Below are 14,039 nucleotides of genomic sequence, written 5' to 3'. Positions count from 1 at the left end.
TTACAAACTTTGTGTCCATAGAAGAGATAAAGGAGGAATGCTTGGATTAATCTGTGTCTAATAGAAGATAGCCCCAAGTGCTCTATTATGCCAGTGGGCCAGTAGCATCATCTCGGTATTAAAAGATGATCAGGGTCCTGGGTAGCTCAGTCGTTTAAGCATCCAACTTTTGATTTTGGCTCACATCATGATCTAATGGTTGTGAGATTGAGCCCCGCATTGGTGGAGCCTTCTTCAGAGTCTCTTTTTCCCTGTCTCTGCTCCTTCCCCGCTTGTGTTTTCTCTCTTAATCTCTCTCTCAAAAAAAAAAACAATAAAGTAAATAAAATATCAATTATTGGCTTACTTTTTAAGTTTATTTATTTTGCTAGAGAGAACAAGCAGGGAAGGGGAAGAGAGAGAGAAAGAGAGAGAGTCCCAAGCAGGCTCCATACTGTCAGCGTATAGCTTGATGTGGGTGGGGCTCAATCTCATGAACCTTGAGATCATCACCTGAGCTGAAGTCAGGAGTTGAGTGTTTAGCTGATTGAGCCACCCAGGCGCCCCTCATTTTTAAATTGAGGTATAATTGACATGTAACGTATTAATTTTAGGTGTACAACATAATGATTTGATATCTGTATATATTGTGAAATGATCATCATAATATGGCTAGCTAACGTCATCACAATACACGGCTACAAAACGTTTTTCTGTGTAATGAGAACTTTTAAGATCTACTGTCAGCAACTTTCAAATATGCAATACAGTATTATTGACTATAGTCACCATGCTGTTCAGTTATTGGCTATTTATATCAACAGTCCCTCCTCACCATTATTTGCTGTGTATCTAGGTGGGTGCCTCCCATGTTGTAAATTTGTCGTAGTGCTTTTGAGATAAGAAATTGTTCACAGCAAACTTGAGATTTCCAAACATTGTACTCTGTATTTGCTTAGACTACTTTTAAGAGAAGACCATTCGTTTTCCTTTAGCTATTTGAAATGAATTGTACTTACTGTTTAGAACAGTGAAAGGAGATTTCTTATTCCTTCCTTCCCTTCATTTTTGTTTGTTCTTTTTGTTAACAGCTTTATTGAAATAGAATACAAATTACATACAATTTGAAGAGATTGCTAATGTACTAAACCACTCCTGTTTATTTTTCTGTTCATTTGATTAATTTCTTGTAAATTCATTTCTTAGTGCATTAGGGCTACGTAACAAAATATTACAGACTGACGTATATACAGGGTGACTTACAAACGTTTCTCACAGTTCTGGAGGTTGAAAGATCAGGGTGCCAGCATTGTTGGGTGATTTTGCAATCGTAGACTTCTTGTTGTATTCTCAGATGGCCAAAAAAGGGTCAAGGAAGAGCTCTTGGGTCTCTCTTATAAGGGCGCTAATCTAATTCATGAGGGTTCTTATGACCTAATTACTTCCTAAAGGCTGTTTCTTAATACTGTTACCTTAAGGGTTAGGATGTCAACATATAAATTTGAGGGGGACACATTCAGACCATAGCAGATTCATATGTGCATTTTGTGTTTTATGCTTATGTTTTAGAAATTGAAGATGATGTCAGTGACTATCTTGTGTTAATTCAAATAATTTCTTCAGATATTTTGGAAAATAAAGATAACCCTATTAAAAATGGGCAAAATGTGATGAGCAGTTCACTAAATAGAACTGGATGGTCAATAAACACGGGAAAAAGTATTTAACTCTTCTAGTAATTAATGAAATGGAAATTTAAATGCTCTCCAAAAATACTAATTTTTAAAATCAAAATATGTGAGCATAATTTTATTTTAGTTTAGTTAAGTTTATTTATTTTTGAGAGAGAGAGAGAGAGAGAGAGAGAGAGAGAGAATGTGTGTGTGTGCACACAGTCAAGGGACGGGCAGAGAGAGAGAGAGAGAGAGCGAGAGAGAGAGAGAGAGAGAGAAAGATACAGAATCTAAAGCAGGCTTCAGGCTCTGAGCTGTCAGTGCAGAGCCCAACACAGGGTTTGAACTCATTAACCGTGAGATCATGACCTGAGCCAAAGTCGGACACTTAACTAACTGAGCTACGCAGGTGCCCTGTGAACATAATTTTAAATTTTTTAATGTTTTTTAATTTATTTTTGATACAGAGTGAGACAGAACATGAGAGGGGGAGGGGCAGAGAGAAGGAGACACAGAACTGGAAGCAGGCTCCAGGCCCTGAGCTAGCTGTCAGCACAGAGCCTGACGCGGGGCTCGAACCCACGACGATGAGATCTGACCCGAGCCGAAGCCAGAGGCTTAACTGACTGAGCCACCCAGGCGCCCCATGAACATAATTTTAAAAATAAGAATCATGCTAAAAGATTTACAAGAGAAACAGTTGTTCTTTGCTTTTCCATTTCCTTTCTTCAGCAACCACTTTGAACTTTTGCTTGCTTCTGAGCAGTTTTTCTTTCCTTGAATAGAAGGCTGATTTCATTTTTCTCCCAGTTCGATATGGGTGATAAGGTGGCCTGTTGCTTAAGACTGTATCTTCTAGGACCTTGAACTGGATCAAATTTTTTAGTGTTAATGAAAATACAGTAACTGGTAGAATGCCAAACAGCTCTGAACATGAACATTACAGGTTTTAATTTTTTATTGGAACTTTTTAGATTTTTTAAAAAAACTATTGTATTAAACTGGAATCTGAATTAATATATTTCCTAAAGTAGTTAATCTGGAACCAAATCAGAACATCAAATTCTTTTCCAAAGTGTATCAGTATTTCATCATTTAGTTTCAAGTTCCTTCTGCTTTTGCATCTCCAGTTGCAGCTTTTACATTTTTAAACAGGATAAGTAGTCTTAAGTTGTGACCTATTTCATGATACACTCAAAACCTTTCTACCCTGACATTCTCATTGTATATTTCACTGATTAAATCTTAAATCAGATTCATTTTCTTATCTAGCCTTTAGTTATCCTCATATTTTGATTTGTTTTCAGTGAATTCTTTTTTAAATGTTCATTTATTTTTGAGAGGAGGGGGAGACAGAGGATCCAAAGCAGGCTCGTATTGGCAGCAGAGAGCCCGATTCAGGGCTTGAACTCATGAACCGTGAGGTCATGATCTGAGCCAAAGTCAAAGCCACCCAGGTGCCCCTCCAGTGAATTTTAAATAAAAATTCTCTCTACCATTTGTCTTTGGGCAGTGTTCCTTCTCTGTTAATGAATTTTGGAGATAAATCTTCTTCTGAAAGGATACTCTATCTTTTGTTTCCTTTTCACATTATCTGGTATGCCTCTTCCCTATTAAATGCCTCTCCCTCAGCTGAAGGTTTTATATCATTCATTCATCAATTTATTTATTTATTTTATTATTTAAAAACAGTTTTAATGTTTATTTTAGAGAGAGTATGGGGGGGGTAGAGGGCAGGGCAGAGAGAGAGGGAGACACAGAATCTGAAACAGGCTCCAGGCTCCTAGCTGTCTATAGAGCCCAACATGGGGCTCAAACTCATGAACCCTGAGATCATGACCTGAGCCGAGAGTTGAGTGCTTAACCGACTGAGCCATCCAGGTACCCCAGTTTCATAGCATTTATTAAACTCATTCAATTTTTCAGTAAGCTTTATTGCTAGGAAATTCAACCTAGTATTTCCAAGTGCTTCTTGAGCTGCTTTTGAATTTTATTTTTTTAATAGCAAAGTCTACAAAGTGTGATGATTAAAAGTTATTTTGCTTTAGTTTGACAAGGAGAATGTTTGAAAATTATGACTTTTTTTTTATCATTACAGGTTTTTTGTTTTAAACAATGAAGCTGGGTTATTGGAGTACTTTGTGAATGAACAGTCGAGAAATCAAAAACCCAGAGGTACTTTGCAGCTTGCAGGAGCTGTAATATCACCTAGTGATGAGGACTCTCACACTTTCACTGTAAATGCTGCCAGTGGGGAACAGTATAAACTCAGAGGTATGATGAGATATGAGAATTCATGGTGTTATTTTCTTCTTTTCTTGAGAAGTTGATGTACTTCCCTGCTTTCATTTGGGTTTTAGAAACAAGCTACTGTCATCGATGATGTAGGTATAACATCGAAAATCTTAGAATTGCTACAAAAATTTATGAAATCTGTTTTAATAAATAACTTTTTTCAGGTGGCACAATGAACAAGTATATTTATGATTGGCTCCTGTAAAATATTTGTGTATGCAAAACCTTGATTACTGAGAAACCTAAAAACATGGGCTTCTCTAAATGACATATTTTTTTTAAGTTTATTTATTTATTGAGAAAGAGAGAGAGAGAGAAAGAGAGCATGAACAGGACAGTGGCAGAGAGAGAATCCCAAGCACTGTCAGTGCAGAGCCCAATATGGGGCTTGAACTCACAAACCATGAGACTATGACCCAAGCTGAAGTCAGATGCATAACCGACTGAGTCACCCAGAGACCCCTCTAAATGATATTTTTTATGTCTGCCATGGATTTGTATTTAACCCCTTTTCTTGGTTTGGCTTGCATGCCCTCTTTGAGGTTTTTAGTAACTAACACACAAAAGTTGGGATTTATTAAAATGTTCATATTTATTTAAAAATATAACTTGTTTAGATAAATTTAATTTGTGTTTTTTATTTAATACACATAAAATGGTAATCTTAACTGAGCAAGAGATATGAAAATATCTGATACATATCAGATGGTTAATAAAAGTTATTTTTCTAAATAAGAGTATATTTTTATGAGAAACTTAAGACCTGTCAAGTCTCATATCCCTGTCTAGCTACATGTAATTTATCCTCCTTCTGAAGTATCCATATCACATCCAGCTACTGTGTTACATGACAAAGTTGATGCTTTGGCCTTTTTCTTCCTTCCCTGCTACATTTGCTCTAGGGAGAGTAGGACCAATCCCTGGTTTTAAATTATCTGTTCTTCATGCTGTAGACAATTATCCCAAAAATAATTACAAAACTGAATTAACTTTTAGATTCTTTTTATTAGCTACAGATGCTAAAGAGCGACAACATTGGGTTAGCAGACTTCAGATATGTACACAACATCACACTGAAGCTATTGGAAAGGTATGTGGATTTCGTATATGATATTAAAGCATAAAAATTAGGAAACGAATGTCTAATTGTATTTTTTTATGTCTTTAAATTGTGAGATTATTCACATACCATAAAATTTACTCTTTAAATTTTTTTTAATGTTTATTTATTTTGAGGGAGAGAGAGACAGCATGCACGCGTGAGTAGAGGAGAAGCAGAGAAAGAGGTAGACACAGAATCTGAAGCAGGCTCTGTGCTGACAGCAGAGTCCAATGTGGGACTCGAACTCATGAACCATGAGTTGGATGCTTAACTGACTGAGCCACCCAGGCGCCCCTAAAATTTGCCCTTCAAAGTGTACAGTTCTGTGCAGGCTCTGTGGCGCAATGGATAGCGCATTGGACTTCTAGCATGCACCCAGAGGAATTCAAAGTGTACAGTTCCATTGGTCTTGATACATTCACAAGATTGTGCAACCATCACAACTATCTAGTCCCATGACCTTCCCAAAAACCACATCCATGAGCAGTCACTCCCTATTCTCCCCTTTCCAAGCTGCTGGCAAACACTAATCCATTTTCTGTTTCTATGGATTTGTCCATTCTGGGCCTTTTATACTAATAGAATCATACAATATGTGGTTTTTTTTAGTGTCTGGCTTCTTACACTTTGTGTAAATTTTTTTTAGAGTTAGAAAGCAAATTTTATTGGGCACCCAAGTGGCTCAGCTGGTTAAGCATCCACCTCTTGATTTCAGCTCAGGTCATGATCTCATGGTTCATGAGTTCGAGTTTCTTATTGAGGTCCATGCTGCAGTGAGGTGTCTGCTTGGGATTCTCTCTCTCCCTCTGCCTCTCCTCCACTTGCTCTCTTTGTCTCTCAAAAATAAACAAACTTTAACAAATTTTTAAAAAGAAAGCAAATTTAATTTTATGTTCACTTCTACTTGTTTTTTTTTTCTTTTTTAAATGTTTATTTATTTATTTAGAGAGAAAAAGAGTGAAAGTGGGGTAGAGGCAGAAAGAGAGGCAGAAAGCAGGCTCCATGCTTAACACAGAGCTTGATGTGGGGCTTGATCTGTCACAACTGTGAGAGCATGACCTGAGCCAAAATCAAGAGTTGGATGCTCAACCAACTGAGCCACCCAGGCATCCCCAGTTCTGTTTGTTATTTGATCTTTTATATACACATAATGTTTTCAAGGTTCATTCATGTCATTGCATGTATCATATTTTCTTCCTTTTTATGGCCAAATAATATTCCGTTGTATGGACACACCACATGTTGTTTATTTATTGATCAGTTGGTGGGCATTGGGTTGTTTCCATTTTGTGGCTATTATGGATGACATTTGTGTATAAGTTTTTGTGAGAACATGTGATTTCAGTGAGGTGTATATTTAGCAGTGGAATTACTGGGATCATGTGGTAGTTCTCTGTTAACTTTTTGAGGAGCCACCAAACTGTTTTTCAGAGTGGCTGAACCATTTCACATGCTCACCAGCAATGTATGAGGGTTTTAGTTTGTCCACATCCTCACCAATACTTGTTAGTGCCCCCTTCTTTTTTTTTTATTATAATAGCATTTTAGTATATGTGAAGTAGACTCTCACTGTGGTTTTGATTTCATTTCCCTAATGACTAATAATCTTGAACATTTATCCATGTGTTTATTGATCATTTGTGTATCTTCTTTGGAATGTTTTTTATTTGTTAAGATGGACAGGATGGTCTCAGTACTTGAAATTTGAGGTTAGAGATCTCTAAAAAGTAACAGCGAGGCAACAGTTAAAGGATTCCTTACCTAGGTAATAGCTTGTCTTAAAAAAGAATTTTTTCCCAGTGGTTTTTTTTTTTCCATAAATAAATTGTAAAAAGTTGTTTGTGATTTAGGCCTACTGCCCAGTCTTCTGGAAATTCATCACAAGAGCTTTATTCCTACTACAAGATTGCAATCATTGGCAGTGATCAGAAAGTACTAGCTTATTCCAAAGATCCTTGCATGCTGCATTAGAAAATGTAGTATATTGAATATTGCTGAGTCCATTTTGCTTTAATCAGTGTGTTTACAAATCTGAAATTAGAAGTTTTTTGTTCTGTATTTGTAAAATGTGAAAAAATATTCTTGACAAGTACAAACCTGGAATTAATTTTCTAAATAAATTAGAAGTTTACTTTTGGATGTGTCAGATGTTTAAACTTTGGGTGTCTTAAATTTTTTCATTTTCAGAAATGTTCTTATAGTCAATTCTGAGGTTAATTTAACTTTTAGAACTGTTCATGTATAAGCCTAAAGTATATATATATAGTAGTGAGGGTTAGCCTAAAATTTTTGAAAATGAATGATTTTCTTTGTTTGTCTAATAGAATAATCCTCCTCTGAAATCAAGGAGTTTCTCACTTGCATCTAGTGGTAATTCTCCTATATCCCAGAGGAGACCAAGTCAAAATGCCATTTCTTTTTTTAATGTTGGACATTCGAAACTACAATCAGTGAACAAAAGAGCTCACTTACCTCCAGACCATCTTGTAGAAGTCAGAGAAGTAAGTATGAATTGAAGTCAAGTAAAAATGCACAAAATAATCTAACTTGCTTGGTTTTGTCACAAAAGAAGTTGAATCCGGTGTGTGTCTTTTGGGGCACTCAAATGTTTTCTGTCTCCTATGCTGAGACATATTTTTAAGTCCTAAAGATTCCCTGATTATAGGTGATGTCCTGAGTTCCTTTACTATTTCCTGGGTACACTTTTTTTTTTTATGTTTCTTTTATTTATTTTTGAGAGACAGAGAGAGACAGTGTGAGCAGGGGAGGGTCAGAGAGAGAAGGAGATACAGAATCTGAAGCAGGCTCCAGGCTCTGTGCTAGCTGTCAGCACAGAGCCTGACGCAGGATTCGAACCCACGAACCGTGAGATCATGACCTGAGCCGAAGCCAGACGCTTAACCGACTGAGCCACCCAGGCGCCCCTCCTGGGTACACTCTTAACTTTCAGTCTTTATCTTTCATTACTCAAGTAAAAGTACAGACTTCTTTGATGTAACATTTATGATCAAAATGGTTTTTAAGGCTATTGGGAAGACTATATGGCCAAACAAGTGACTTAAAAAAAAAAAAGATACAAGTATGCAATTTCAAACAAAAACAAAAATAGAATAGTTAAATCCTTGATGTTGCCTTTTCTCTTTTCCCTCTTTCAAACTGAATACTAAATAATTCTAGTTAATAAAAGATGTAGTTAGGTTTTAAATACTTCTGAGGAAAATTTGGTAGAGCTATTAGATGTCTGTGTAGTGAAGGATTAGAAAGTAGAGAAATATTTAATAGCCTTTAAGATAATTGTGGCTATTCTTTGGTACTGCATGAAAACTTGACAGTAGCAATTTCTTAAATGTTAGATACAGTGTGGAATCATATATATCCATGAAATTTTCATATTCTGTTACATGAAAATCTATTGGATTGTCTTGCACTTTGAAAGTATTTTTAATCTGTGTGATTTTGTACACCATGCATTAGTCATTTGGAAAAAACCATCCCACAGAGTTATGCAGATCTTGCAAATGTTGATCTGTCTTATCATACAATATCAAAAATTCCCATTCATTAATGTCCTCATTGATCTCATTAGAAAAGGCTTTCAATATTGGGAAGTTGCCCAGCTTATGGTAACATAAAGGTTTTCCAAAATTCTTTTCATTTTAAATCTCAGATTTTAAAATTGGCAATAAATACTGTTGGCTTTTCTTGAAGTGACAGGTTTATTTTATTTAATTTTTAGGAAATGTCTACCACATACTTCCGCGTGTGAATATCTGTAGTTTCTAATATTAGTCATTCTGTAAAGAAAAAACACTCCTGTGTTTCTCCTATGCCATACGATAACACTCTACACTTACGTACTCTGGTTACCAAATGTATGGGGTTCCCTCCCCCTCAGGCAGTTCTCTAATTCTCTGTGGACACCAGCTGTGTGTTCTATAATTTAATTCAATTTCAACACTATAAATAACTCAGGGACAGACAGATGTAAGAGCGGCATAGGGCCAGATATGGGGGAAAGGGCATGGAAGCTCCACCCTCCTAGTACCTCCAAGTGTTCCCCAACCAGAAGCTCTCTGAGCTTCTTCCTGTTGGGTTTTTTATGGTGGCTTCATTAGGTAGGCATGATTCACTGGATCATGGACTGTTGGTGATTAATTGATCCTCCAGCCCCTCTTCTCCCTAGAGGTTGGGGTAGGGCTGAACATATATATATACATACCTATATATTGGTTGGTTACATATATAAGAATATAATCGTTCTATCATAAATTATAATTATTTAACTCTATATATTTTTTAAGTTTACTTATTTTGAGAGAGGAAGAGAGAGAGAGAGAGTGGGTGAGAGGCAGAGAGAGAAGGCCAGAGAGAATCCCAACCATTCTCCACACTCTCGGTACAGAGCCTACATGGGTCTCGATCTCATAAACTGTGAGGTTATGATCTGAGCTGAAATAAAAAATTAGACACTTAACCAGCTGAGTCACCCAGGCACCCCTAACTCTGTATATTTAGTAAATATTGTCAAACCATTGGCCAAAGTGGTTGCACTTATTCATAAGTTTGGATTACTGGAAGCTAGCCCTAAAATTTATATGCGAAACATACACACACAAAGCACACATATATATGCATGTATAAATCTGTACATATGGATATCTTCATAACCACACTTTTCACTTAAAAACCCTTTTTTTCTGATGAGGATGAATGTTTGAGCCATTACTGTGACATGTTTTCATGGGCTATTTCATGTATGACACACTGGGTTTCTTTGATAGGATATTTGCATCTCTCTTTAGCCCTCTGATGAACTGTATTAAAAATCATCTGGAGGGGCGCCTGGGGAGGTCAATTGGTTAAGCATCTGACTCTTGATCTTGGCTCAAGTCATGATCTCACAGTTTGTGAGTTCAGGGTCTACGTTTGGCTTTACATGGATGACGCAGAGCTTGCTTGGGTGTCTGTCTTTGCCCCTCCCCCACTCTCCATCCCTCTCTCTCCCACCCCACCACCAAAATGAATAAATTTTTTAAAAAATCAGCTGAAACAGAGCCTCTGAAAGCTGAAAGAGTCTCTCCACGTTTCTATGTGAATTAAAATAGTGTCCAAAAGATAGGCAATCTGAGAACCTTTGTTCACAATTGTTAAGCATAGTACATTCAGTAAAGCAATTAAGTGTAATAAATTCACTTTTTGGTTAAAAATATTGGGTTGCTTATCAAGCATTGTTATTCTGTTGGCTCTGTTAGGAAAAGCGGACAGAGCACTTGATTAAAGCAGAGTGTATTGAACTCTTTTAACTTAAAAAGCTTATATACAGCACTTGCTCCAAAGTCAGGTTAATGGGACCAGAAAGTTAGATTAAGAGAACAGGAAGCGGGGAAACCGTCATGTTCTCAGTGTAGGTTCAGTCTGAACCTGACCGGGGGTGCTGAGAAGAAAGAGCTTAAGAGCCCAGACTGGAACTAATTTTACTTTGTAATGATATATTTAATGATGCCATTGAAGATGGTCCAGAATGTTTTTTTGATGGCTTGTACAAATGTATCTGTTTAATAAAAGGTTTCTCAAGGCTTTTGAGCTTTGTTGTTTCCAAAGAAAAAGTGCAGCTGCCATAGGTCCTCATCTTTAACGTCTTTAACACAGTTGTACTATTAAATGCTCACTAATTGAGAATAGCCAAACTTAAAATAGATTTCTAAGCCTAATATTAGCCAAAAATGGCTCAGAAGCTGACTACGGGTAATTAAAATGGAAACCGTATGTATATGTAATTCAACAGAAATCAAGAGTGAGACACACAGAACTGTTGTTTCCCTTAGATGATGTCTCATGCTGAAGGACAACAAAGAGACTTAATTAGGCGAATTGAATGCCTTCCTGCTTCTGGCCATCTTAGTTCCTTGGACCAGGATCTCTTAATGCTCAAAGCTACTTCCATGGCAACTATGAACTGCTTAAACGACTGTTTTCATATTCTGCAGTTACAGCACGCATCACATCAGAAGGGCTCATTGTCTTCAGGTAAGTTTAGATTAAAAGTAGGACTTAACATTAAAGGCCTGCACATGGAAAGATTGCATTTGTTTTAACTCCCAAAAAGTTTTAATAAAAAAAATAAAAGGAAAGAAAGGAAACCAGAGAGCCTTTTGGTTTTTAATTATCACATTAATGTTAAAGTCTTCTTATTGTGGCCTTTTTCAAATCTAAAATGATTTTAGGCCTAATGTTTGGTGTAATTGAATATCCCTTTGGAGACTCTGCATATTGAAAATTGAGCTCAAAGCCCATTTCTTCTACATTTCTGTTAAAATTGGTGACATCATTATTCATCCTGTTGACCTTAGTAGAAATACTGGGACCATTTATTAACTTTTGGTTTAGTCCACAGTTCATTATATCCATATTGAGATACAGATATTAAAGTCTATCAGTCACTTATCAGTTTGAAAAAGGTGTACATCTAGCATGTGAGAGCAATTATTTGTTGAAATTATTCTCCTGGGGAAAATAATCTTACTGTGTGGGAGGACAAAACATGAAGTATTCTATTAAATGAGATGAATAAACTCATCACATTTTTCTTCATTGAGATATATTTGACATATAACATTGTGAGGGTTTAAAGTATACAGCACGTTGATTTGATACATACACATATTGCAGCATGATTACCGCTGAAGCCTATACCTCGATCATATCACGTAATTAACACTGTTTTGTGGTGAGAACATTTAGGATCTTGTCAGTTACCAACTTTGAAGTATATAATACGACGGTATTTTGACTGTAATCACTATGGTGTGCATTAGATCTCCAGAATTTATTCATCTTCTTGTTGTAAGTTTGTACCCTTGAACAGCATCTTCCCAATTCCTCCACCTATATCACAGCTGTTTTAATAGTAATAACTTAGTGGTTTACAATTCATTGTTTTCTTACCCAACTAACTCCCCTTGTGAAAGAAGGATATTTTAGAAAGATATGGAGTCTACCCAGGAAAAAGTTTACCATAGTCAGATCTTGATGTGGGTATAATGTGGCCTCCATTCTCAAATGTATGCCTACCTAAGTCAGTATTTCAAGCTAACAAACCATGTTTAATGTCTGTTGTCGGTATAGGTCAGGCAGTATTATACAGGCCAGTAAGCTATGTATGTTTTCCTTAAGGAACTCATAGTTCATTTGGGGATGAACAGGTAAAGACTTAACTATCATATGAAAAGTGTCACTTACAATGGGAACAAAATGCTTAGGGAGAGTATATAAATGGACCAATACTTCTGACAGAAAAAAGTCTGGGAAATGCCTAGAAAAGCTACCGAAAACAATGAGCTTAGGGGTAGAGAGATGGGGTGTTTCAAAGAGGGAAGATAACCTAAGTTGTGAGTTGTGAACATGGCTGGGGCCTTGGAAGCGTTGTAAGTAGTCCAATAAAAATTTCTTCCTTAGTAAAGCAACACACATTCATTGTAAACATTTTTAGGAACTATTATACAATTGACAGAAACTGCCACTGTTAATGTTAGTACCTTCCCCACCAGGTTTCTTTCCTTCTTAGTTTTTGTTTGTTTTACCCCATTGTTATTAGAAAACATATGTTTTTTATCTTATACTTTTAACTTAATATTCACTTAATAAGTATATTTTCCAATTTATGTTTATGTTACTTTTGGTAAACATAATTTTTATTGTCTTCATTATGTTCCTTTGAAGGGATAGATCTTTGGTTTACTTAATTGTTCTGTGTTGGAACATGTGATGAGTTACCTCGAGCTATGAAATTTGGGTTAATTCTAGTGTTGGTAATACTGATTTTGTTAGGGAAATGAAAGTTTATTTCCAGTTTATTGTATGTAATTTTTGCAAAGGACATTAAGTAGCACAGTGCTATATACTAGATGCTTAATACTTGATTAATTAAATACTATATATTTTTTGAATTCTTAGAAATTTCTTTTGTGTAGTTTAATGAACAATTCTATTTTTAAATGATTGCTTCATGTTTAGTGAAGCATGTACACTATAAATTTGCATTTTTTGAAGTTTATTTATTTTGCGACAGAAGAGAGAGTAGGGAAGGGGCAGGGGGAGAGGGGGAGAGAATTCCAAGCAGGCTCCATGTTGACATAGCACAGAGCCAGCTGCAGGGCTTGAACTCATGAACTGTAAGAACCTGACTTGAGCTGAAATTGAGTTGGATGCTCACCTGACTGAGCCTCCCAGGCACCCCTAAATTTGCATTTTTAAATTAACAAATGAAACAGACTAAACTTTACAGAAGTATTTAAAAGTTATTCTCCCTTATTACTGTGGTTTGGAGTATGGATTTGGGGGTATGTGGTGGAATTAACTAGTAGAGGTATTTCTTACCATAAATGGTCATGTTTTCCAAATTAGATCTGTAAGATTTATTCTTTAATCATTTGGGAATTAAAAATATAACTGTGGAAAGAAAAACTGAATTACCTTTTCACTCAAATTCTGAGGTAACACAAGAAATGAACTCTAAGTTTAAATTAGTGTTTAGTCCCATAAGGTCTTACTGTATGCTACCCCAAGGATCATTGATGAGGAGGGGTCCTGAGATGAGATGATTGGTTTGATAAGGAGTATTGTGGTTTCCAAACAGCTGAGCAGTCTCTTATTTTTTATTTTTTATATATATATTTTTTATTTTATATATATTTATATATATATTATTTTTAATATATATATTATTAAAAATTTAGTTAATGTTTGTTTTTGAGACAGAGAAAAAGAGAGAGTGAGCATAAGTGGAGGAGAGTCAGAGAGAGAGGGAGACACAGAATCCTAAGCAGAACCCAGGCTCTGAGCTGTCAGCATAGAGCCTGACCCAGAGCTCGAGCACATGAACCATGAGATCATGACCTGAGCTGAAATTGGACACTTAAATGACTCAGCTACCTCAGTGCCCCTTTAATATATTAAGTTTTTTTATTTTGAGGGAAAGAAAAGAATGTGAG

At 36.1% G+C, this 14,039-nt stretch overlaps 1 protein-coding gene across 2 annotated transcripts in view; it reads left to right on the top strand.

Annotated features, from left to right (window-relative positions):
• The window catches only part of OSBPL11 (oxysterol binding protein like 11), an 84,064-nt gene that overhangs the window by 28,794 nt on the left and 41,231 nt on the right, over window positions 1-14,039 (top strand). The window contains exons 3-6 of one of the 2 annotated variants that reach the window (XM_029939473.1): window positions 3,751-3,926; window positions 4,958-5,037; window positions 7,374-7,550; window positions 11,037-11,076. In XM_029939473.1, the coding sequence (XP_029795333.1) occupies window positions 3,751-3,926; window positions 4,958-5,037; window positions 7,374-7,550; window positions 11,037-11,076 (473 nt within the window). Of the gene's footprint in view, window positions 1-3,750; window positions 3,927-4,957; window positions 5,038-7,373; window positions 7,551-10,874; window positions 11,077-14,039 lie in introns of both variants that reach the window. The other variant, XM_029939472.1, reaches the window with a different exon arrangement.

Source organism: Suricata suricatta, chromosome 5, assembly GCF_006229205.1.
Source record: "Suricata suricatta isolate VVHF042 chromosome 5, meerkat_22Aug2017_6uvM2_HiC, whole genome shotgun sequence".
Lineage (NCBI taxonomy): Eukaryota > Metazoa > Chordata > Mammalia > Carnivora > Herpestidae > Suricata > Suricata suricatta.
The sequence above is the reverse complement of the archived record's forward strand: the minus strand, read 5'-3'. Positions and strand labels throughout refer to the sequence as shown.